The sequence below is a fragment of the Nicotiana tomentosiformis genome, chromosome 6 (genome assembly GCF_000390325.3).
Source record: "Nicotiana tomentosiformis chromosome 6, ASM39032v3, whole genome shotgun sequence".
Lineage (NCBI taxonomy): Eukaryota > Viridiplantae > Streptophyta > Magnoliopsida > Solanales > Solanaceae > Nicotiana > Nicotiana tomentosiformis.
In genome coordinates this window covers 28928870-28943871 of record NC_090817.1, presented here as the reverse complement: position 1 = coordinate 28943871, position 15002 = coordinate 28928870, and the positions used below count along the sequence as shown (strand labels likewise).

General features: G+C 41.3%; 1 protein-coding gene across 1 annotated transcript; it reads left to right on the top strand.

The window, feature by feature from the left end:
* Positions 1-454: 454 nt before the first annotated feature.
* Positions 455-1291, top strand: LOC138893731 (uncharacterized). Its single transcript, XM_070178385.1, has 2 exons — positions 455-689; positions 756-1291. The coding sequence occupies exons 1-2, from the start codon at positions 455-457 to the stop codon at positions 1289-1291; spliced, it is 771 nt and encodes a 256-aa protein (XP_070034486.1).
* Positions 1292-15002: the final 13711 nt, after the last annotated feature.

The following is a 15002-nucleotide window of genomic DNA, read 5'->3' as shown; positions in this document are numbered from 1 at the left end:
GTGAAAGAGGACACACTACTCATGAGTATCAAGCCTTCATGGAGGAAGTTAATGCTGTTGGGAATAATAACCTCAATGCAATGGGTCAGAAGCACCCTGATATTTTATGGAGTTCACCTGGGGGTACTGTAAATGCATGGAAACAAAACAACTCCAGATTCCAGGGACAAGGAGCTTCAGGCTTCCAAAATTAGCCAAGGCAGCAGTTTCAACCTCAACAATCCAATCAGCCTGGGCTAGAAGATGTGGGGAAGTCCTTTATTGTCAAGACAGATGAGAGGTTCGATATTCATGGTTCAGATATCAAGGAACTTGGCACAGTGCTGCGAACCTTGAGAAACAAGTGGGACAAATTGCCACCATATTGTCTGAAAGGATCCCAGGTAATTTGCCAGCTGATACTGAAAGAAACCCCAAAGAAATGGTAAATGTTGTAACTCTGAGAAGCGGGTAAATGTTGAAAGATCCCACCCCGATCCAAAAAGAGGTGGTACCTGAAAAAGGAAGTGGGGAGCAGCTGAAAAATAAAGTTGATAAGAAGAAGAAAGGCAAGAAGGGAACTGAGAAAAATAATGTGGAAGAGAATTCAAGACGGGGTGAATCTGAAGAGAGCAAGCACATGCGTGCTTTACCTTTTCCCCAAAAGATATATAGAGAAAAGCTGGAGATTTCTAGACATGCTGAGACAGGTTAATTTAAATTTGCCATTCATAGAAGTTCTCTCACAAATGCCAGCTTATGCCAAAGTCTTGAAGGAGATCCTTACAAAGAAGAAGAAGATAGAAGAAACTTCAGTGGTCAAGCTCACAGAGCATTGCTGCACATCTTGCAAAACAAACTCCCACAAGAGTGTGGTGATCCAGGGAGTTTTACTATACCTTGCTCGTTAGGCACTCTTAGTTTTGACAAATCTTTATGTGATTCGAGTGCCTCAGTCAATTCAATGCCTTTGTCTATTTACAGGAAGCTGGAGAATGAGATTAGAGAGATAAGGTATGCACCAATATATTTGCAGCTGGCAGACCAAACAACTATCATACCCGAGGGGATAGTGGAGGATTTCTTAGTTCGGGTAGATAAGTTTGTATTTCCTATAGATTTTATAGTAGTGAATATGGAGGAGAATAAGGAGGTCCCTCTCATCTTAGGAAGACAATTCTTTTTAACGGGCAGAGCAATTTTAGACATACACCAGAGAAGACTCATGCTTAGAGTGGGTGAGGACACTGTAACTTTGGAGATGAATGTAGAAACGGGGGCGAAGAAGGAGAAGCCAGCTGCAAGTGCTTAGTGGAAACTGAAGAGCTCGAAAGAAAAGGTTGTAACGAGTGGAAAAGATAAGTGTGGGGTGTACTCCAAGAAGGATGAGAACAAACTGTCCACATGGATGTGTGCATTGGTTCGGGCGCGTGTAATGGAGCCTGACTTCGACTCAGACCCCGGCTGAAAATTCAGGGAAGTTTCCTTTACCTTATGCTTTTTAATTGTGTGTCATGGGGACATGCCACAAATTAAAGTTTGGCGTGGGGAAAATTATATGTTGTATGTATCTGTATTAGTAATTTAGCTTTGTTGTTTTAGTAGTTAGAGATAAGAAACATTTTGTGGTTTTAGTAGTTATAGATAAGAAAAATGAGAAAAACTGCAAACATTTAAAATTTTTGACCTTTTCCGACGATGGATCTCATTCGACGTGTTTCTTGACGGATTAAAATCAAAAGAAAAAGACAAAAAGATTTTCTTTTATTAGGTAGTGTAATAATTCCCTCTTGGTTTTTCTTTGGGCCCCAGTTCTTTTCTAAGGGTTTTGTTTTAACCGGGTGTAGTTAGATTTTTTTTAGAAGTAGGAAATCTTGTGCAATGGTTTGAATTGGGAACAATGTCTCTTGACTTTATTATGCCTTGAGAATAGTGAGTGCTTTAGTTGTGACGCTCATGCTCAGTTTTTGGCTCTTGTATAAGTACCTTAAATTGTATGATCTTAACTTTGCTTAACTGCTTTGACTAGATTGTCTTGATGATCCAATCTTGAGTGAGTGATGTGCCATGTGGGTGTGAGGTTTTGCATATTCTGTGCATTGCATTTGATGTATAGAACTTGTCCCGTGTATTTGCAAAGCAAAATAGTAGTTTTGTTCAGTCTGGGAAGTGATATAGGGATTCCTTTGTTGAGCCTGCTATATGCTTTTACCCACCTAATTGTTATGTATCTTAGTTAACTCCTTTGAGCCTGTAATCCTGTTTCTTTAGTAACCATATTACAAGCCTTACCCATTTGTTTGAATTGATCATCTATTTGAACCTTGTACCTCTCATGAGCACTTGAATTTATTATGAACTTTGTAAAAGTTGAAGTGTGGGGATTGGTTTGGCTTTGGAGTGGAACTAATGAAATAAGGAGAAAGGTGCACTGTTTTGACAAAGTGAGAGCCACTTGAATTAAAAAAGAAAATAAAAGTTGTATTTTTGTGAAAAATATTCATTGATAAGTGGTAGCTTTTAATGTAATTATGCTTAAAGAAGTAGGGAGATAATATATATTGATAGGAAGGTGTAGTCATGGTTTGTCATAAGTATGGGGTTTTGAATGTTGTATGTATTAAAGTGCTTAGGAAGGTGTAGTCACTTTTATATCTAAATGTATCCTATCTGTCCCGTAACCTACATTACAATCAGTTAAAGTCCTACTTGATCCTTGACTGAATGAAGTCAACTAGTAGAGTAGTATACTATGGGCAAGCCTATGCTGCATCTTTTGTGGCATATGAATGTTATTTCTGAGAGTGAGTTAGTTTTTGATTGTTGTTAAATTTGATGGTGTGTGGAACTACTCTCTATTGTGGTGAGGGCACTTGATTAGAGTAAGTGAGCGGATTATAAATAATGCGTGGTGCTTTCGAATCAAATCATGAAGCTAGGATGTTACGGTGTTGTGCTTAAGCTATTTTAATTATTCTTGTTGTGATGAGTTATGAGAGTTGTTTAAAAAAGTTATGTCTGTATAAAATGTTGTTTGATTGCTCTAGGACGAGCAATGGTTTAAGTGTGGGGTGTTGATGGTAGGCTATAATTGCGTGTTTTAGTCGCTTATTGCACTCTAATTTACAGCACTTTAATAGAGTTTGAGCTTTAATCACAAGTGTTTCACACTAATTATGTATTTTATGCCTTGTAGGAGGATTCCAAGCTATTTTATACCTTGCAGGAGTGATATGAAGATTTGAAATCTGAGTAAAAGCCCAAGGGATTAAGTCAAGATCGTGTTCGGGGGTCGAGGACCGATCCTGGAGATCAAAAAACGAGCGAAAGAGATTTACTCTGAGAAACTTCCACAGCCGTGGCGCGTGGGGCGCCGCGGCTGCACATTTTTCCGCTCTTGTCAAATTAAAAGCTCTCTGGATTTCCCCACAACTGCCCTGCCTAGCGCGTCAACCCATGCGACGCGACTGTGTATTTTTTTACAGAGTATTTTCCAAATTCGTGTAGGAAAAGGTATTTTCTTCCAGGCCCCACCCTACTCAATATAAATTCATGAAAAAATGTTATTTTTGGGACTTTTGACGTATCTAAGACCTAACAAGGCTAGAGAGAAGGTGGAGAAGCGAAAGCACAAGGGATTCATCTTTGAATCCTCACTCAAGACAAGAGTTTGTATCGCTCTATGTTTTTCTTTATATTTGTGATGAACTACTCCATATCTATGTAGTTGTTATTTTTTGGGATTGATGGTTTGGTGTATTGATATTTTTTTATAGATATTAACTCTAGTTCTTATGCATTAAATCGTTTTGGGTGTTTTAATTGTTGAATCTATATTCACATATTCATGTAATCGAGAGAGGCATACTTGTGATATCTTTGCATTATCTTGTTGGTTGAGTTCATTAATTCTTCTTTGTAATCTAAAGAGGCTAGTTGAATTATTGTTTAGACCTAGTTAGGAGGATAATTGAGAGAGGTTCTCCTAAATACCAATCCACTACGAACTCTTGCATATCTTCACCGAGCTTAAATTGGTTCATAGTGTGAGGTTGAGATTTAATCGAGAGAGGAGTTTCTACTAAATGTTTGAACTAATAATTGAGTGAATTCGAGAGACTCACTTGAACATTAGAAGTGAATTAACTAGAGTTAAATCCCAGAAAATTATCTTTCACCTATCCAGTCAATCCCTATTTTCTCTCATTGATAACTTCTTTGCTTACTTTTGTTTCAATTGTCATTCATCCATTAGCTTTAGATTCTTATTTAGTTTTAGTTTTAAATCACATAATTCTAAACTGTTGATTATCTTGGATAGGAATCTAGCTACAAACTACACTAATATTATTTAATTCCAATCTCCGTGGATATGATATTATATTATACTATATTCAACTAGCGAGCATATTTAAGTGTGTATTTTGTGCTCGTCAGATTTGTCATAAGATAATTGACATAAGTTAAAGGACACGATTATTTTTAAGGTTATCAATAATTATGCTATTTGTAACAATTGATAAGTAAAGTCGTGAAGGTCAGAGGGTAAACGAATTGAAGAAAATGAGTTTCATCGAAGTTTGATATTTTGGGATGAAATACGATCCAAGCTATAATACCCTGTATTTATGGAATGGTATTGTACCACATGACCATGATAGTAAAGTATATGAAGTATATTAGTATTTAAGTGAATTGAGTGCTAGAATTAATTTTGTGGATAATTTGTTAATTATTGAATTGTAGTTGGGATAAAGTAAGTATTTATTAGACAAAGGATAAGTATGATATTGGCATAACAACGTGGAACCATGAAAATATGTAACATATGACTAATGTCCTTTATAGGACCTATGAGTGGACAATTAGAATAAGTTGGTGGTATAGTGATATAATGAAGAGGTGGGTGGACCCCACATACCATGATGGATAAAACACTTTCTTTGGACTCTTCTTATTAGGAGCAATTGCAGAAAATATGACCCCTTATCACTTTAACTAAATGTGATGTTTGATATATAAAACTAGGCAGCAAAGTACTTTGGTTCTTCATTTGCACGAGATGTAGAAATATTTGAAGCAACCTTTTATCTTTGGAAATTATACATAGCACCAATACAACATCAAATGGATATATCATCAACGTGAATATATATGGTGGTAGAAGCAACGTGAGTTGGTAATTTATAGAAGAAGAGTTTAATCTTTGTCAAAGACAATATACGGGTTATGCGCACCACCTCGATCTCGTTGTTCCATTTTGGTACATTAGTTAATCCGGGCTTTCTTCGATGTGAAGTAAGGTAGAATAAGTGTATTTCTTGGCGAATAAGATATGAATTTTTCTTTCTTTGGTATATTTAAATTCGTCTAGATCATGGCTAAATTGTGGGATGAGAATTATTGAATTAATATCGGAAAATCGTATTTTGACGTTGTTGTTGTATCGGCTATTTGGAAATTTTCTATGTCTTGATGTGGATGGAAATTGTTTGAGTAACTTAAGTATACAGTTGGTGTAGTGATTGATATGTGTTTTGAAGAAAAGAAAAGATCAGAGAAGTATGGTTGATAATCGTAGCCGAGCTTTCCCCTCGTTGTATCGTTGTTTGGGTTATAAAACTTATTATAGGAATTGCTAGTTGTGTTGTTGTATTACTTTACCTAGTGTAGGCTTGAGGGAATGTTAAGAACAAGGAAAATACTGTCCATTCCATTATGGTTGACAATATTATTATTCTTGTTATCGTATAGATCATGAAGCGGATACGAGTTGAGCTCTTGAGAAAGTGGGTTAAGACCATGTATATTAAGTCTAACCCTTTCTTCTTTTGGCATGATTCAATCAACGAAACGTAAACGTAATGTTATTCCATAAATGATTCTACTCTTAGTCGATAAGGATGCCTACGTGATTCATTCCTATAAAATGTAACTCAAAGCATGTCTAAGTATGTTTCTAAGTCCCTATTGAGGCATACAATTATGAAGTTAATGTTCATAATGTAATGATATATTCATCTTCATTTACCAGTCATGTATTTACAACTGAGCTATGACCGGTTGGCCAGTTACCCATTTACCACCGTGCTACCGCCGGTCGGGCAGTCATGCATTTACCACCATGCTACGGCCGGTCAGGCAGCTACGCATTTACGACCGAGCTACGGCCGGTTGGGGAGTTACGCATTTACCACAGTGCTACAGCCGGTCAGGCAGTCATGCATTTACCATCGTGCTACGGCCAGTTGGTCAGTTACCACCAGTTGGGTAGTTATACATTTACCACCGAGCTATGGCTGGTCGGGCAGTTACCACTGATTAGTTGGGCAGTCATGTTACGATATGTATAATAGTTCCATAGAGGCATTAAATAAGTAAGTATAATTAGTATGCATATACGGTGGCACTTCAAAGGTGTAGGCTGATTCTTATTTCTCTTTCATTAATGTTGACTTATTGTTATGTTTTAAGTATAACTTACATAGTCGGTACATTATTCGTACTGACGTACGTTTTGTTGTGGATGCTGCATTCATGCCTGCAAGTGTAAGAAATCAGTTTGACGAGCCCTCATAGTAAATGAAGTTAGAATTAAGCGAAAGATCGGTGTGAGTCCACTTAATTCGGAGTGCAGCCGAGTCTATAAGTCATCGTGTCAGAGTTTTACTGGAGACTTATGGGTAGGTCGGGGCCCTGTCCCGTTTGATGTCAAATACTCTTAGAGGCTTTGAAGACACAAGTTCATTTTGTATAGTATGTCAGAGGCCTTCACGGCCCGTGTGTATTCATGTATTAAATACGATAGATCGCTGATATAGCATTTTCCCACTTACAATTATGCATTATGAGTTGTGGCCATGTTGGCCCTTGATGGTTACAGAAAGAATGAGTTCAGCCAACTCGACCTATGTATGTTCTAGTTTTGGTCGAACGATCATGAGTTACAGAGTGGTTCACCCGTGCCAGTATGGCACCGGGTGCCAACCACGCCCCTTAGGTTTGGGGTGTGACAGCAAGCCAATGTTAGAATAGTTTCTAGCCATTTTTAAATATCCAAATTGCATAATTACTAAGAAACTAAATACATTGAAATAGAGTGAGAAAACCATAACAACAACGACATCTAGATACAATCCCAGAACTGGTGTCACAAGTGCACGAGCGACTAGAGTAATACAAATAATGGTCTGTATGAAATTATAACTATCTGAAATGAAATAAACAGCTAGAATAAAGTAGAAGGGGACTTCAGGGCTGTGAACGCTGAGCAACTGTACATCAAGTCTCCGTCAGGCAATCAATCTAAGCAATCTACTGACCGCCGTTATGACCAACTCCAAAATCTGGACAAGAAGTGTAGAGTGTAGTATTAGTACAACTGACCCCGTGTACTCTGTAAGTGCTGAGCCTAACCTCGACGAAGTAGTGATTAGGCTAAGACGAGTCACTTACAATAACCTATACATAATATAAAAACAAGAAAGGAACACAGGAAAAGTAAGGTTGGTAACTTATGAAAATAAACTCAATCCTCGAAATCAATAAAACCAGAAACATTATTTCTCAGAATCTCGAATGAAAACACTGAAAGCTAACACAATGCAAAAATGAATACAATAACACACAATCTGTTGCAGCGCGTAACCCGATCCCACCATATAAACACAATCCTCCCTTATCATATCTGTAACCACCCGCCCGGTCGTTACGAGAGTTGTAGCCCCGTTCACCCTTTTCTGCTCATTTTTGTGCTTTACTGTTGTTTTATGACTTATTAGGTTAGTTGGTTTGGGTCCGGGGAGATTGGATTTCCAGAAGTTGTAATAGATTCGTTATGTCATTTATGACTTGTGTGTAAAATTAGAGGTCAATCGGACGTGATTTGATAGGTTTCGACGTCGTTCATAGAATTTGGAAATTTCAAAGTTCATTAGGCTTGAATCCGTGTGGAATTCGTATTTTTGATGTTGTTTGAGGTGATTGTTTGATTCGACTAATTTCGTATGATGTTTTAAGACATGTTGGTATGTTTGGTTGAGGTCCTGGGGGCCCCGGGTTGATTTCGGGTAGTAAACAGACCAAGGTTTCAAGTTGAAGAATTGCTGAAGATTTGCAATTGCTGGTGTAATCGCACCTGCGTATTGGGACCGCAGATGCCAGCTCGCAGAAGTGAGAAAGGGGCCGCAGAAGTGGCCAAGAAGAATTTGGGCAAAGGCCGCAGATGCGGGCATGTGGGCACATAAGCGGGAGGAAACGCGCAGGTGCGGGCTGGCGCGCAGGTGCGATGGATTTTCCGCACATGCGAAGGCGCAAATGCGATCAATGGTTCACAGAAGCGGAGGCAACTAGGCTAAGTGACTACCGTAGATGCGGATTTTTCACCGCAGAAGCGGATTTGGGACCGCAAATGCGGTATGACTGGGTAGTACATATAAACATAAGGGCTCGCGAGTTTCTTTATTTTCTAACATTTTGAGCTCGGATTTTGGAGGGTTTTGAGAGGATTTTCAAGGGGATTCTTGAAGTATGTTCCTTGTGTTCATTTTTCTTCAATAATAGTGTTCCCCACTGATATTTCACCTAGTTGGTGTGTTTTTGAGGTGTAATTTGGGGGTTTGATTCTAGGGACTTGGATAATTGATTTTGGGGATTTGAATGGACATTTGTTGTCGAATTGTGATGAATTTGGTATGACTAGACTCATGAGTGAATGGGCTTTCGGGTTTTATGACTTTTGTCGGATTTCGAGACGTGGGCCTGGGGGCCAGTTTTGAGCCAATTTTGGATTTTGGCTTATAATTGGTATTTTTCTTATGGAATTAATTCCTTTAGTCTGTATTGATTGTATTGTATTGCTTGTGGCTAGATTCAGGATGTTTGGAGGCCGATTCGCAAGGCAAAGGCATATTGGAGTAGTGTTTTTCTCGGATTGAGGTAAGTTACAGTTTTAAATCTGGTCCCGAGGGTAAGAAACCCCAGATTTTTGTGTTATATGATTGTTTTGGAGGTGACGCACATGCTAGGTGACGGGCGTGTGGGCGTGCACCATGGAAATTTTGACTTGGTTCATTCCGTAAAACTAAAAAGTTGATTAAACTTGTTAGCTATATTTAGGCTATGTGTTGGTACTGTTGGGACCTACAGAGGCCATGTTACATGTTGAATTACCTTCTAACTACTATTTGTACTCAGTCTCAATTTTTATCCGCCTATCATATCTCAATCTCTATTATTCTTGTTGATACATCATATTATTGTTGTTTGAGCTGATTTTCCTGATTTCTAATAGCCTGAGAGACTGGAGAGATTGCTGACTGAGTGAGGCCAAGGGCCTGATTGTGAGGATATTTATGGGATCAGGTTGTATGCCACAACATGTTTTCATTGATTTATGCCATGATTGGCTTGGTATAATGATTGGGCTGAAGGAGCCACTCCGTAGTTTGTACACACCCCAGTGTGCGCAGGTACCTTCTGAGTGTGAGTGCTGAGTGACTGTGAGGAATGTGTAGCTGTGAGGAATGAGTGATTGTGAGGTTGGAGTGAATGGGAGGACTGAGTGATTGTTTCCCTGAGAGTCTTTATATGATTTCATTGTTGTTGCACATAGTTGCCATATATATATATCACTGTTTTATTTTTCAAAAACTTTTGAAGGATACTTTTATCTGGTTTTTACTTGAATTTCGCACGAATAAACTGATTTGACTTAATTTGCCGAATTTGAAAGCATGTCTACTTTTCTTGTTGAGATTACTGAAAATGAACTATAGCTGTGTAGCTCATCACTATCTTTCAGGTCCTTATTTATTATTGATAATTACTGAGTTGGTTGTACTCACGCTACATCCTGCTCATAGTGTGCAGATCCAGGAGTTTTTGGACGCGAAGGGTGTTGATATTTCGCGTAGCTGACCGTTGGAGATATCGAGGTAGTTGCCTGGCGTTCGCAATCCTTGTTTCTCCTTCCCTATCATTTCTTTAGTTGTATTTGGATCCAAAATTGTTATAGTCATTTTAATTCTAGACTGATTATGTATAGATGCTCATGGCTTATTGACACCCCGTTATTGGGAGCTATTTTTGCACTTGTGTTTTGGGTTTTACCCTCTATTTATGAAAACTTTTCCTATTTCAAATGTCTTGATTTACTTTTTCCATTAAATATTAGTAGTATTTTGGAAATGACGGCTTGCCTAGTACCATCGATAGGTGCCATCATGACAGGTTAGGATTTGGGTCGTGAGAAGTTGTTATCAGAGCCTAGGTTACGTAGGTCTCACGAGCCATGAGAAGATTTAGTAGAGTCTTGCGGATCGATACTGTGACGTCTGTACTTATCTTCGAGAAGCTACCGAACCCTTAGGAAACTTCACATTTTTGAATTCTTGTCGTGCGAATCTGTTGATTCTGGTAGCTAAACATCTGTTGTTCTATTCTCTCACAGATGGTGAGGACACGTACTACTGGCCATGATAGACTACCACCAGTACCACCAGTCAGGGCTGCGAAAGGCCGAGGTCGCGGTCGGGGCAGAGGTGCAGCTCGCACAACATCTAGGACAGCACCTGCAGATACACCAGTTGCCCAAGTTCAGGAGCAGGTTCCAGGTGTGGATGAGACTGTGAGACCAACTCAGGAACCAACTGTGCCAATTGTGATTCCAGGCCTTCAAGAGGCCTTAGGTTAGATTGTGACAGTTTGCATCGGCTTTGCTCAGGTGGTTTCAGCTCAGGCCGTACCTTCCACTTATTAGGCCGTGAGGGGTACTTACCCCTATTGCCCATACTCCAGATCAGGTAGAACATGGGCTTCAAATACCGGGTGCACTACCAGTCCAACCGGTTATAGCTGCTCAGGACCATGTAGTTCCTGTTATGTCTGATGAGAAATGGAGATTGGAGAGGTTTGGGAGACTCCAGCCTCCATATTTCAGTGGTCCAGAGGTGGAGGATGCCCATGATTTCTTGGTCAAGTGTCAGAGGATTCTCCGTACAATAGGTATTCTGGAGACCAGTGGGATCTCGTTCACTACTTTTCAGTTCTCTTTGGCTGCCTTCAGTTGGTGGGAGGCTTATGAGAGGCGTAGGCCGGTCGGCGCAGCACCCCTTACATGGAAGGAGTTCTTCGTTCTCTTCCTGGAGAAGTTTGTGCCTCAGTCCCGCAGAGAGGAGCTGCGCAGGCAGTTTGAGCAGCTTCGTCAAGGTGATATGTCCGTGACGCAGTACGAGATGAGGTTTTCTGAGTTTTCCCGTCATGTAGTCTAGTTGGTTCCCATAGATAGGGAGAGGAACAAGAGGTTCATTGATGGCCTCACAGTTCAACTGTGGTTTTTTATGACTAGAGATAGGGTGTCTAGTACTATGTTTTATGAGGTTTTTGACATTGCTCGTCAAATAGAGATGGTTCGCAACCAGGAGCGGGTTGAGAGGGAGGCCAAGAGGCCTCGTGGACAGGGTGGATTCAATGATGTTCCTTGTGGGGGTCAGTTGTACCACGTCAGGGGTCGTCCTTATAGGCATGCTCAGACGGCTCCCCCCAGTTCACCGTGGTGCATCATCTGGCCATGGTTCACACAGTTATCAGCAGGGTCACTCATTTCTCAATGCCCTTCCAGTTTAGAGTTTGTCCCGTGCACCATCGGGTTAAGGCTCGTATATGCCAGGTCCTTCTACCAGTTAACCCGGTGCTCGGGGCTCCCTTCAGTCCACATCACCAGCACCAGGGAGTTATTTTGAGTGCGGTGAGTTTGGGTATGTGTGGAGGCAGTGTCCTCGTCGTCAGGGAGGTCCAACATAGTAGAGGAGTCAGGTTGCGTCTTCTATACCAGTTGCTACACCACTCGCTCAGCCATATCGGGGCGGGGCCCAATCAGCTAGAGGTCGCCCTAGAGGGGGAGGCCGATCAGGTGGCAGTTAGGCCTGATTCTATGATCTTCCCGCCAGACCAGATGCTATTGCTTCCGATGTAGTGATCATAGGTATTGTCTCAGTCTACCACATGGATGCCTCTGTATTATTTGACACCGGTTCCACTTATTCATATATGTCATCGTATTTTGCCCATTATCTGGATATGCCCCATGAGTCTCTAGTTTCATCTGTTCATGTATCTACGTCGGTAGGCGATACTATTGCTGTGGACTGGGTATACCGATCGTGTGTAGTGACTATTGGGGGATTAGAGACCAGAGTTGACCTCGTGTTACTTAGTATGGTTGGTTTCGATGTAATCTTAGGTATGGACTGGTTGTCTCCATGTCATACTGTTTTGGATTGTCATGCTAAGACTGTGGCATTGGCGATGCCGGGGTTGCCACGAATTAAGGGGTTGTCTATCTTATTTGGCCTTTGTGAGGGATGTTACTGTAGAGACCCCTACTATTGATTCTGTTCTGGTGGTGCGAGATTTCCCGGATATGTTTCCTACAGACCTGTCGGGCATACCACCTGACAGGGATATTAACTTTGGCATTGACTTTGTGCCAGACATTCAGCCAATTTTGATTCCTCCGTATCGTATGGCACCGTCTGAGTTGAAGGAATTGAAGGAGCAGCTTCAGGAACTCCTTGATAAGAGGTTTATTAGGCCTAGTGTGTCACCTTGGGGTGCACCTGTTCTGTTTGTGAAGAAGAAGGATGGTACTATGAGAATGTGCATTGATTATAGGTAGTTGAACAAGGTCACAATTAAGAACAAGTATCCTTTGCCACGCATTAATGATCTATTTCACCAGCTTCAGGGAGAGAGGGTGTTCTCCAAGATTGATTTGAGGTCTGGGAATCACCAGTTGAAGATTCAGGACTCGGATATTCATAAGACAACTTTCAGGACCCGGTATGGTCATTATGAGTCCTTTGTGATGTCTTTTTGGTTGACCAATGCCCCAGCAACGTTCATGCATTTAATGAACAATGTATTTCAGCCTTATCTTGACTCATTTATTATAGTGTTCATTTATGACATCTTGGTGTACTTTTGTAGCCAGGAGGAGCATGCCCAACATTTGTGGGTTGTATTACAATGATTGAGGGAGGAGAATCTTTATGCAAAGTTCTCCAAGTGTGAGTTTTGGCTCAGCTCAGTGGCATTCTTGGGGCACGTGGTGTCCAATGAGGGTATTCAGGTGGATCCAAAGAAGATAGAGGCGGTTCAGAGGTTGCCTATACCGTCCTCAGCTATGGAGATTTTGAGCTTTCTTGGCTTGGCTGGTTATTACCGTCACTTCGTGCAGGGATTTTTGTCTATTGCGTCACCCTAGACCAAATTGACCCAAAAGGGTGCTCCTTTCAGGTGGTGGGAGTAGTGCTAGGAGATCTTTCAGAAGCTCATGACTTTTTTGACCACCGCTCCAGTTCTAGATCTACCATCAGCTTTTGGTTCTTATACAGTGTATTGTGATGCTTCTCGGATCGGTATTGGGTGTGTTTTGATGAAGGAGGGTAGAGTGATTTCTTATGCTTTGGGCCATTTGAAGCCTCATGAGAAGAACTACCCTAATCATGATTTAGAGTTGTCTGCCATTATTCATACGCTGAAGATTTGTAGGCACTATCTCTATGGTGTGTCTTGTGAGGTATTTACAAATCATTGGAACCTCCAGCACTTGTTTAAACAAAAGGATCTCAATTTTAGGCGGCAGAGATGGTTGGAGTTACTAAATGACTTTGACATCATTATTTTGTATCATCTAGGGAAAGCGATTGTGGTGGCCGATGCCTTGAGTAAGAAGGCGGTGAGTATGGGTAGTCTTTCTTTTCTTCCCGTTGGAGAGAGACCTCTTACAGTTGATGTTCAGACTTTGGCCAACCGGTTTGTAAGATTGAATATTTCGGAGCCCAGTCGGGTTCTCACTTGTGTGGTTTCTCGGTCTTTCTTATTTGATCACATTAGAGAGCGCTAGTATGATGATCATCATTTTCTTGTCCTTAAGGACGTAGTTCAGCATGGTGATGCCAGAGATGTGACTATTGGGGATGATGGGGGTATTGAGGATGCAGGGTCAGATTTGTGTGCCCAATATGGATGGGCTACGTAAGTTGGTTCTTGAGGAGGCCCATAGTTCGCGGTATTCCATTCATCCGGGTGCCGCAAAGATGTATCAGAGACCGGGTGGCTTGCTTTAGAGGATAGAGATTCTAGAGTGGAAGTGGGAGCGAATCACTATGGATTTCGTAGTCGGGCTCCCACGAACTTCGAGGAAGTTCGATGCTATTGGGGTGATTGTGGATCGGTTGACCAAGTATGCGCACTTCACTCCAGCGGGTACCACTTATTCTTTAGAGTGGCTGGCTGAGATTTACATCCGAGAGATTGTTCGCCTTCACATTGTGCCGATTTCCATCATTTCAGATAGACGCACGCAGTTTACATAGCAATTTTGGATATCCGTGCAGCGAGAGATGGGCACTCAGGTGGAGTTGAGTACAACATTTCACCCTCAGACGGACAGGAAGTTCGAGCGCACTATTCAGATATTGGAGGATATGCTACGTGCGTGTGTCATTGATTTTGGGGGTTTATGGGACCCGTTTGTGCCACTCGCATAGTTTTCTTACAACAACAGTTATGAGTCGAGAATCTAGATGGCCCCGTATAAAGCTTTATATAGGAGGCGTTGTAGTTCTTCGGTGGGTACAGACTTGGTTCAGGATGCATTGGACAAGGTTAAATTGATTCAGGAGCGGCTTTGCATGGCGCAGTCTAGACGGAAGAGTTATGCTAACATGAAGGTCCGTGCTGTGTATTACATGGTTGGGGAGAAGGTTCTGCTGAAGATTTCACCCATGAAGGGTGTTATGCGGTTCGTGAAGAAGGGAAAGTTGGGCCCTCGGTTCATTGGGCCGTTTGAGGTACTTCAGAGGATTGGGAGGTGGCTTACAAGCTTGCCTTGCCACCTAGCTTGTCGAGCCCTCCAAAAGTATGTTGGAGACCCGTCTCATGTTTTGGATTTCAACACGGTTTAGTTCGATGGTGATTTAACTTATGATGTGGAGCCGGTGGCTATTCTAGGTCGGCAG

Bases quoted from the DNA above. Each gene is read 5' to 3' on its own strand.
- LOC138893731 (XM_070178385.1), top strand. From the start codon at position 455: ATGTTGAAAGATCCCACCCCGATCCAAAAAGAGGTGGTACCTGAAAAA. The intron at 690-755 runs GTTAATTTAAAT...AAAGTCTTGAAG, and splicing joins TTCTAGACATGCTGAGACAG to GAGATCCTTACAAAGAAGAA.